The sequence below is a fragment of the Dipodomys merriami genome, unplaced genomic scaffold, assembly GCF_024711535.1.
Source record: "Dipodomys merriami isolate MVZ:Mamm:240054 unplaced genomic scaffold, mDipMer1.0.p SCAF_50, whole genome shotgun sequence".
Classification (NCBI taxonomy): Eukaryota; Metazoa; Chordata; class Mammalia; order Rodentia; family Heteromyidae; genus Dipodomys; species Dipodomys merriami.
This window is the reverse complement of record NW_027206069.1, coordinates 9,362,918-9,374,215: the sequence shown is the minus strand read 5'-3', so window position 1 is coordinate 9,374,215 and position 11,298 is coordinate 9,362,918. Positions and strand designations below refer to the sequence as shown.

The 11,298-nt window shown below is 38.8% G+C and overlaps 1 protein-coding gene across 6 annotated transcripts in view; it reads right to left on the bottom strand.

Annotated features, from left to right (window-relative positions):
• Positions 1-3,211: 3,211 nt before the first annotated feature.
• The window catches only part of LOC138810506 (ataxin-3), a 36,070-nt gene continuing 27,983 nt past the window's right edge, over positions 3,212-11,298 (bottom strand). For 4 of the 6 annotated variants that reach the window (XM_069997710.1, XM_069997714.1, XM_069997712.1 and 1 more), the window contains one exon: positions 3,212-7,798. In XM_069997710.1, coding sequence (XP_069853811.1) covers positions 7,701-7,798 — 98 coding nt within the window. In that variant the 3' untranslated portion in view covers positions 3,212-7,700. The remainder of the gene's footprint in view (positions 7,799-11,298) is intronic. The other 2 variants (XM_069997711.1, XM_069997715.1) reach the window with 1 other exon arrangement.

Sequence of the window (11,298 nt, the reverse complement as noted above, 5' to 3'; positions counted from 1 at the left end):
GTGGAAACGTCAGCACCCAGCTTGTTTGCTTTCCTCACTGATGGAAGAAAAGTTGTCATGGGTTTCCAGTAGTTGGACATGTGGCAGCTGCCAGGAAAACTACCACAGTTTTGTGGTAGTGCATTTCTGTAGGCATAGCTCAAATATAATGGCATCTGTCTGATTTTATTCACAGGAGGGGGCTGTGTCGATTACATCATATGACACAACATTGGTAGTGCCTTCAATATTTGGAATGTGATTGTACTGTTATACCAGGTCGCAGGACCCCCCGCAAGAAGACCACCGAGAGTCAGACTCTACAGCTGTTTTATTTAAACGGGCTGCAGCTCGGGCCTCATCCTACACTCCGACACAGTGGAGCCTAGGAGGAGAGCCCCGAGCTAAGGATTTGCAGGTCTTATAAAGGCACACAACCAACCAGGTGTTTTGATTACCACCACAAGAAAGAAGCAGAAACAAGCAACATGTGGTGGTCACTGCTTCAAACTTTAACCTTTCAGTACCAGGCAATAGAGGCTCTCCTGGAAATCTGAACTCTTGTATGAAAATTTGCATCTTTTTCTGGCAGTGCTTATTTTCAGTGAATTTATAGTAAAATTTCAATAGGGTTAATTGACTGCCCGATTCTGTTAATTCTGTCTAGGAGCTCTCAGGTTTGTTGTCTCAATCTGACAAGGAAATGGAAGAAAAGGACACAAGAAGATGGAGTAAGAAGTTGAGAGCTTTACTATAGGAGCCAAATTCAATATTGTGGCACCTCTCCTTTTCATGATTCCTTTTGATGTTTTTTAGGTGTTCAAATGCCCTGTCCTTAGGGGTCTTCCTTAAACTCCAGTCTAAGCAGCCCTACTCCCAGTTACTCTGTCTTGGTCTTCCTAGCACACAGAATGAGAACAGCTCTTAGTGCTATGAAGACTCAGGTTCATCAAACATATCCTCACAGCCTACTACCAAAACACAACGGTCATGAGAGCACAATATGAATATTCTTACTCATAATTTGTATGTTTAAGAATCTAGAACCATGCTTGGCCCCGGCAAGCACCCTAATTGTTGAATAAAAAATGAGTGACATGAATTTTTTTTTTGGGGGGGGGTCCAGTCGTGGGGCCTGAACTCTGGGCCTGGGCACTGTCCCTCAGCTCTTCAGCTCAAGGCTAGCACTCTACCACTTGAGCCACAGTGCCACTTGCAGCTTTTTTCTTTTTGCTTATGTGGTACTGAGGAATCGAACCCAGGGCCTCATGCATGCAAGGCAAGCGCTCTACTACTGAGCCACCTTCCCAGCCCGACATAAATTATTTCTGACCATCTAAAAGCCATAGGTTTAATTGACTGCCCGATTCTGTTAATTCTGTCTAGGAGCTCTCAGGTTTGTTGTCTCAATCTGACAAGGAAATGAAGAAAAGGACACAAGAAGATGGGGTAAGAAGTCGAGAGCTTTACTATAGGAGCCAAATTCAATATTGTGGCACCTCTCCTTTTCAAGGTCCCAGGCACAAAAGAATGGAACAAATGCTAGTAGCTCAGGGTGCAGGAGTCCTCATGGCAAGGGTTGGCCAATGAAATTTAGGGGCAAGGGTAGCAAAAGGGCAAAGGAAATGAGTCAATGAGTGTCACAGAATGCCTGAGGTGGGAAGACTTGAATTAAGATGTATGAGGAAGCATATAAAGGAAAAATGTCTAAAGTCTAAAGAAGTCAGCTGGAGTGAAATTAGCCATGGTGTAAACCTTTTGAGTATTTGCTGACACACACACATGCACAAAATGGTTTAAAAGTCCTAAAGCATACAAATCTCTAGAATAAAGTTAACTATTATTTTAATTAATGGGCCTTCAAATCAACTTGTATTTCATGAGGCTCACAGATGAGTATTGAGATCTGAGCCATTTGGTGGCAAACCAGATTCAATGAATTGGTTTTGCTTAGTGCAGAGCTGTATAGTATGTTGAGATAAGGCCTATGAAAAACATTTTAATATTTGTCCCCAATCCTAAGGACTGAATGACACACACCATTATAAATTCTGAGAATATACTCCTTAGTCTCTATGGATTCCAGCTAGTAAATGCCATTTAATTACGAAGGCAGTGCTGAGGGTGCTTTATTAGGTGATTGCACCATCATGCAGCTATCAACATGTACTTAACAGACCCAGTTGGACCTGTTCAATACAGACCTGGACTATACTTTAATCCTATGAGACTGATGTTTATGTCATTCATTGTTGACTAAAATGTTTTGTGGCTTAGACTGTTTTACATTTGGATTCTGGTGTCCAGAATTAGATAAAATGAGGCAACACACACTTAAAAAAAAAATTGTTCCTATTCCAGGCACTGGTGGCTCACGCCTGTAATCCTACCTACTGAGGAGGATGAGATCTGAGGATTGCAGTTCAAAGCTAACCTAGACAGGAAAGTCCGTGGGACTCTTATCTCCAATTAACCATCAGAAAACCAGAACTGGAACTGTGGCTCAAAGTGGTAGAGGGCAGGCTGGGAAGGTGGCTTGGTGGTAAAGCGCTGTCCTGGCATGCATGAGGCCTGGGTTCGATTCCTCAGCACCACATAAGCAAAAAGAAAAAAGCCGGAAGTGGCGCTGTGGCTCAAGTGGTAGAGTGCTAGCCTTGAGCTGAAGAGCTGAGGGACAGTGCTCAGGCCCAGAGTTCAGGCCCCACGACCGGATCCCCCCCGCCAAAAAAGACAACTTTCTCAAAGTGGTAGAGGGCTAGCCTTGAGCGAAAGAGCTCAGGAACAGCACCCAGGCCCCACGTTTGAACCCCACAACTGACTTAAAAAAAAATTCTCCCTAATGTTCTTGTACCTCTCTGAGCTGAAGAATAACTGAGCTAATATTTAAAATCAGATTTCCAATTAAAACGTGAAATTGAGGAAAACTGGTGGAGGAGGAAGGACTGAGGATGTAGCTCAGTGGTGAAGCCCTTGCCTAGCACACCCAAAGCCCTGGGTTTGAACCCCATCATGGTAAAATAAAAAAAGAGGGGACCAGGTGATAATAGACCTTCTGGCAAGCTACTAGAAGCTGCCCTGGCCTGCTTGGTTTACCTCTGCAGCTGGGTTAAGAATACAATGCTCCCTGGATAGAGAAGCTCCATAGACAATGCTTCTCTCAACTGCCCACCTGCCTTCTGATCCCTTGAACAGTAGAGCTATGGACTCACCAATGATCAACACACAGCAGAAATTAAAAAAGCAAACATTCTCTTTATTTAATAATCTTTGATATTTAAAATACAACTCATTGATCAATCATCCACATCCACAATAGAGCCCTCAACAGTGCTTTGGAAGCCCGGCTTTCAAGGAGTAGAAGTGAGGAAGGCCTGTGTGTGGAGTGACTCCAGGAGAAGGAAGGAAGGAAGGGCAGCAGAGCTGGGTCCTGAGCAAATGGCACTGCCTTGGTGCACTTGTATCAGGGTGAAAGATGATGTGGCTTATCTTGTGTTTTTGCACTTGAATTTCAAATATTTATACAGAAGAGTAAGTCTTAAGAAGTTATTCCTAATAATCCAGTGTTGTAGAAATTAGACAATCACATTTCAAATGTGTTTTCCTCTTTCAAAAAAAAGCATTAAAAATATTCCAGCAAACATTCCACCTCAACTATGCAACAGACAAATGGTTGCTTCTTAAATCAATTTCCATTCTAATGCTTTTTCTATGAAATCAATCCAGTCCTAAATATGTATCAATTCACCTGTATTTAAACATGCCAATTGCCATAAAATTAGTTATATTGTTAGGATTCTTAAAATGCCAGCTATTTAGGATAAACAATAGCAAAAGTGTTTCTCAAATTATAAAAAAATCAACATTCAGAAATTATGTCAAATATCTTTTCATTCATGAAACATTCAAACAAAACTTTTATTATGTATAAGACTTTGAAAAAACAATAAAAGGCCAGTCTCTTTCTTCAGGAAAAGATGTTATAAAGGGTAAAATTAGAATGAAGGTGTTATTTTGAACATGAAACCATGGAAAATTATTCACATTACTGAAACAACCACATGATCCAGTCTGTTTTACCTTTATTAAAAATTTCACATATATCTTCATACTTGGAACACCCATGAACAATTCACTTGGAAAAGTTTTATTTTCTCTAAGTGCTGAACCAGGAGTTTTGACAAGCTAGGTAAGACTACTACTGAGCTGCCTCCTCAACTATAAAATTCACATTGAAAACACTAGCTTAAAGCCTCTAATTGCAGATAAAGGTTTTAGGTGTTGTTTATTTGGTGCTGGAGACTGAACCCAAGGCTTTAAGTATGCTAGGCAGGCAAGTGTTCTACTACTTAGTATATCCTCACATCTGCAGATAAAGTTTTTAATAGGAAATTTCAATATTATTGAATCCTCCTAAAAATCTTAAAAGATCAAAATTTTCCAAAGTAAGATTTTTTTTTAAATTCAGGGCATAATTTAATTATGCCCCGAATCTTTGGATTTGTACAAGTTCAGTGAGCCAGTTTTAAGTATTTATCTTGGCACTGGCATTAGAGAATAATTCCTATATTTTGAATATAGGCATTCAAAATATGGCCAGAATACAATTTATTGTATTCAACTTTGTGCTAAATAAAACAATATAGACACAGTAATTTTGTCAATAATACTCAACTAGTATTCAGCTATCTTTATCATTAACTTTGGCATCATGAATAAAGCCTTCATTAATGAAAACCAAATTTTTAAAGAAAAAAGCACCTCCTTAAAATATTGTGTGAATTGTAAACTATTTGGCCAAGATCATAGAATTTAATGTAGAGTTTGAAGCAGCCCTTTCAACAAATCATTTAATTACTGAACTATTTCTATGTTAATAACTGTAAAAATGTATATTGTTTTCAGAGGTCAACTACTCTGACTTATTTTTTGGGGGGGAGGGGTAGGGAGTAAGGTATGTGGTTTTTGTTTTTTGTTTTGCCAGTGAGGGGGATTGAACTCTGAGCCTAGGCTCTGTCCTTGAGCTTCCTTTGTTCAAGGATAATGCTCTACCACTTGAGCCACAACACCACTCCTGGCTTTTTCTGAGTAGTATATTATTGGAAATAATTGTCTCATGGACTTTCCTGCCTGGGCTGGCTTTGAACTGTGATCCTCAGATTTCAGCCTCCTACGCTAGGATTATAGGTGTGAGCCACTGGAACCTGGCTTACTCTGAATTTTTAAAATGTAAATTATTCATCACATCCATGACATATAAAAACATGGAAGTGTATTTTCCAAGTTGCTCAATCTTGTAACCCTAACATCATCATTGTACAAATTTAATCCTGGTAAGACAAATTATACATTAGAAAAATGATACCAATAGTTTAAATATTAAACATAAAAGTGTTCCCAATTAGTAAAACAGAATGGAAATTTTTACATGCTTCTTAGCAGGACAGTTTTTCTTGATAGTAGATTTATAAGCAATGGCATTTGTTTCTATTGACTAATCAATTAAAAGAATTGAATCTAAACAGATAAATTAGGCCAAACAAGATGAAGATCAATGGTGATTCCAAATCTGCCTGTCAAATGTAACAGTTTAAAAACAAACTAAACACATTCAAATGTATCCAGTGTATGTTCAGCTCTGCTTCAAAAGCCTCTAATAAAAGTCAACAAGCCATATTTTCTCAATATGACATAATTTTCTTTCCTTTTTAACTGAGATGTATAATATAAAGTGTATAAAACTCTAAAATTAAAACTCTGCATTGCATATTGGCTTTTCCACTTTTATACTAGGTAGCTCATCAAGTATATGAAAGTTTAATGTAATTTTTCAAAGGGAATAAAAGGCCAAATGTCCAGGGAAAATATGATTCACCGTGATAATGACACAAATGTTGAATGATAGCACATTTATTTACAAGTCTTAGGGAGAGGCACTGAACTCACCCCTAGCAGTTTTAAAGTTTCATGGTTCTTCTGAAACATTTTCAATTGTTGAAAGAAAATCTTAGATTTTAAAAAATGTCTGATTTTGTGAGAATAACTTCAGAAAAAATTAATTGGCACAAAACCATGACTAAAAATATCTGTTCTATCCAAGAAAAAGTTATTTTCCTAATCATAAATAAAAATATTTTTTCATCTCTTTTAGTTAGCAATAAATCCTACATCAAAAAACTTTCCCTGATAAAATGTGTGCAGCCTTAGGGGTAACATACCATACTTATACTTCTTTATGTAGTTGGCGTTAACACATTGTATTTGTACTTCTCTATGTAGTTGGCTGCAATTTCTTCTTGAATTCTAGTTTATGTACAATTCAGCATTTATAAGGGCCTCGAGAAGGGTTGAGCATAAGGGATAGAGAGCAAGTAACAATCTAAAACACCCAATTTCAGACAGACATGGTTAATTTTCACCCAAATCATGCCACTGCAATAAACCAGCAAGAAACTGTGTATCCCCGTAAAAGAAAGTTTATCAAAATTAAGGACTTTCCTATTTACAAGCTCATTAAGTACTGTGACTTCTACAATTCTTAAGCTAGTCAGACATGATGCAAGTGTCAAATTATATTATAAATTTCATTAGTAAATTATTTTCATGTTCCAGATCACCATCTTTGTTTAACTACACTGCTAAAAACTGTGAAGCAGATATCTACGTTCCAGGAACCAGTTGTAAACAGAGCACAAAGCTCCAGTCATAGAATAGATCAAATGAACCTACTGCTAACCTAAGCTTAAGGGCGGAATTTCACATATCATATATTCATGGTGGGTGCATGCGCTAAGTCTTAGAAGTTGATCTGCTGTGTACTATGCTTTGCCTACCTTTCTCAATTAGAGAAGAAATAAGGTGCAAGAAGAAGGGTTACAATGAAGCTCAGAGATTGTGATATAATGAAAAGAGATCCAGAAGGCATAGGAGAAAGCACTTGCTCACACATTTCAAAGCAAAACAAAATAAAAAGCTTGTTTATTCTCAAATACGTGTGCAAAGCTGATTTCAGAGTTTAGGAATGCACCGAACTCATGAAATAATGATCCCACTGTAGAAGACTTAAAAGCAGATGCTCAGAAAAGATTTCAAAAGAATTGTAAAAAAAAAAAAAAAGATGAAAAAATCAATGTGAAAACCAGATAGCAGAGATGTCGTGATCAGAGACAGTGACAAAAGAAAACATCCAAATGCACACTACATGTAATTAGGGGAAGAAAGGCTGATCTTTCTGGAGCCCTATTTAATAGTATCAAGATAGATGACAGAGACACTTTCCTAAAAGGTCAATTTGGTTAATGCAAAATAAAGCAATTATTAGATGATTAACATGAGCCAAATTACAGCAGAATGAAAAAGAAAATAACAGTATAGAACAAGTTCTGTGGCAAGAGCTAATTGGTGTGCTTGCAAATGGAATCCTAATAATTCAGGTGTTAGATATTGCACACTGAAAAAAAACCCCAAAAAGGTACATTTAGAAAAACTATTTTACATTTCTTTAATTGCTGAATGCCTCTTTGGCTAGTGTCTGGAGGATCATAATCAAGTCTGCACCTGGCCCATATTTTCACTCTCTCATCATTTTGTCTGCATACTACCCAAGTGTCTCCCTTCCTCTGGTGAACACTGGTACCTCTGACACATGACCAAAATGGACCCTATGCTGTAATCACGCAGGACAATGTTAGGAAGTATGAATATGGAAATGATTTGTAAAGGGATCACTGTTTTCTTTCTGTTTTTAAATTGTTTTGCACAGTCTCTAAAGACATGGTCACAGCTGCCTGAAGCATGTCTTCTTCACTCATGACATCACCTGCTGGGAGAGAAAACACAGCCTTTCTTAAAACTTTCTCTACAACTTGTCATGAAAAAGGTAAATTCTTAGGAAATGGATTTGATTATTACTTTCCTTTTTTAAAAAATGATTTTAATAAAAAAATAAAATTCACCCTTTTAAAGTTTAAGAATCTTTGACAGATACAGGGAGTTGCATACCCAATACCACCATCAAGATATACACCATTCCACTGTCCCTCCAAGTTCCTCTGTGCGACCAATCCCTGGCAACCAATCCCCCATCACAGGCCACCACCATTATGTTCTCTCAGTTAAACAGTTTTCCCTTTCATATAAATGGAATCATACAGGAAGTATATAGGTAATAAAGCGAAAAGAGCCTTGAACATGTCTCTCCACTGAGCTCAATGCATTTGAGATTTACTGTGTATATTAATATTTTGGAAAACTTTATTTGGAAGTAATTGGCAATTCACAGGAAGCTGTAAAGATGGGAGAGATTCCATGTTTCAACCAAAAGTTCTTTCTTTCTTTCTTTTTTGGTCTGTCATGGGGCTTGAACTCTGGGTTTGGGCACTGTCCCTCAGCTCTTCAGCTCAAGGCAAGTGCTCGACCACTTGAGTTACAGCTCCACTTCCAGTTTTCTGGTGGTTTACTGGAGATAAAAAGTCTTATGGACTTTCCTGGCTGGGCTGGCTTTGAACAGTGATCCTCAGATCTCAGCTTCCTGAGTAGCTAGGATTAGAGGCCTGAACCACAGACGCCTGGCTCAAAAGTTATTTCTTATATAACTAAAACTGAAACCCAAATCCGGATACTGACCTTGGCAAGTAAAGTATAGTTCTAGATGGCATTTTTTTTCACATATGTGGATTCATGGAACCACACTGCCACCACCCACCCCATTCAGAGAATGGTCCTTGCCTTTGTCTGCCAGGCTCTTCACATTATATCCTACCTATATGCGGCCTGGTACCCACAATCTTCAGGAAAGGTAGAAAGAGCTATCCATACCCTAAAAAGACACCCTGCCCAAATTACTGCAGGTCACCTTGCTCCCAATAGTACTTCACACCCAGATCACTCCGAAGACAAAAATCCATGTTAGTCCCTTTGAGTAAGTCCTTCCTTTATGAAAGGCCACTCTTTCAGACAGACCTATTGCTAGACCCCTACTTGACCTGGTATGTCATTCCTCTAGGAGCAATCATCATAGTGACCAGGAATTTTAACATGCTAACAAGCACAAACAAGACTTGGCAGACAGCTGGGAATGTGGCTTAGTGGTAGAGTGCTTGCCTTGCATGTAAGAAGCCCTGGGTTCAATTCCTCAGTACCACACACACAGAAAGAGTGTCTTAAAACTCTTCTCCAAGATAAGGAGCCCTTAAAGTCCAACAAGTACAGTTAAAACTTTCAATTATTTGCCCTTGGATTCAGAACTAAGATAGCACCTGTGTTTAAAACCTTGCTGACTTCCACCTACCACAGTGAGCCCACAGCAGATCTGTTGTTCTGACACACTCCAGGCCATAAAGTTACAAATGATGCTACAACATCTTTCACCACTTACCATGGAATACTCTAGTGCCTCTAAGCCCCTAGACCTGGCTTCATTCAATTTCATTCAGATATCCAATGACATCATGTTGTGTCCCCAAGGACTACTTCATAATCTTCTGCAAAACAAATATATAGGCGGGGACATCTCTATGACCCTAAGTAGCTCAAAGTAGTTAAAAGAGGATGAGATTTTTGCTTTATTAAAACAAGGATTGAAGCTAGGCACCCATGGCTCACACCTGTAATCCTAGCTACTCAGGAGGCTGGGATCTGAGGATCACAGTTCAAAGCCAGCCTGGGCAAGGAAGTCCGTGAAACTCTTATCTCCAATAAACCACCAAAAAACCATAAGTGGCGTTATACTTCAAGTGGTAGAGCACTTGCCTTGAGCTGAAGAGCTGAGGGGCAGCGCTCAGGCCCAGAGTTCAAGCCCCATGACCAATAAAATAATAAATAAAACAAGGATTGAGCCAGGCACCTGCGGCTTATGCCTATAATCCTAGCAACTCAGGAGGCTCAGATCTGAAGATGATGGTTCAAAGCCTGCTCAGGCAAGAAAATGGTGAGACCCTTCAGTAAACTACTTAGAAAAAGCTGGAAGTGGTGCTATAGCTTAAATGGTAGAGAACTAGCTCTGAGTACAAAGAGGTCAGGGACAGTGCCCAGGCCCTGAGTTCAAGTCCCAGGACTGGCAAAACAACAACAACAACAACAGCAAACAACAAAACAAAACAGTGAGGCTGCAAGTTTTTGTAACTGGCTGTGATAAAATGACTTTTTAAATTCACCCATTCATTTATTACGTTGTTTTCTTTCCTTTTTTTTTTAAGTCAGGCTTGAACTCCAGGTGTAGGCATTGTTTCTGAGCATTTTTGCTCAAGGCCAGCACTCTACCACTTCAAGGCACAGCTCCACTTCCAGTTTTTAGGTGGTGAATTAGAGATGAACCTCATGAATTTTCCTGCCTAGTCTGGCTTCAAACCTTGATGCTCAGATCGCAGCCTCTTGAGTAGCTAGGATTACAGGTATGAGATACCAGCCACAGGAACTTCTAACTTTTTTGGTGATTAATTGGAGATAAAGAGTCTCATGGACTTTCTTCCCCAAGCTGGTTCAGATATCAGCCTCTAGGGTAGCTAGGATTACAGCTGCGAGCCATTGGTGTCCAGTGAGTTTTCTTTTTTTTTTTTTTTATATTTTTTATTGTAAAAATACTGTTACATGAGCAAGGTAATGAGTATATTTCCTATCGACAGTGAGTTGTTTTCTTACAGTATAGTTTTTGAGAGTTCTTTACAGATTCTCCTGAGTCCTTTGTCATTTTTATTTTTCACTCAAGTTCTTCCACCAATAATTGGTCAAGGTTAAAGGCCTATAAATCAAAGCCTAGTAGTGAATAACTACATTTTCTGTTGTTTACTGAGTTACACTCAAGTGTTTTATTTATTTATTTTTTTTGGGTCCGGTCGTGGGGCCTGAACTCTGGGCCTGGGTGCTGTCCCTCAGCTCTTCAGCTCAAGGCTAGCACTCTACCACTTGAGCTACAGCGCCACTTCCGGCTTTTTTCTTATGTGGTGCTGAGGAATCGAACCCAGGGCCTTGAGCATGCAAGGCAAGTACTATACCTCTGAGCCACCTTCCCAGCCCCACACTCAAGTGTTTTAATTGTGGCAAAATGTTTATTTTCCACCTACTAATGTTCATTATCTCTGGAGAATTTTTGGAAAATGTACTAATTATTATGATGTTCTATGTACTATAACTATAATTTTAAAATCAATTATTACTCATTGAGTTTTCTAGTTTACTCCTCTTTAGGGAAATTTAATAGATTACAAATTCATTTAAGAGTTTTAATATGATTAATAGCTGGGTACCACTGGCTTACACCTGCAATTCTAGCTACTTAGGGAGCTGAGTTCCAGAGTATCTTGGTTTCACAGTATCTTTTCTTGA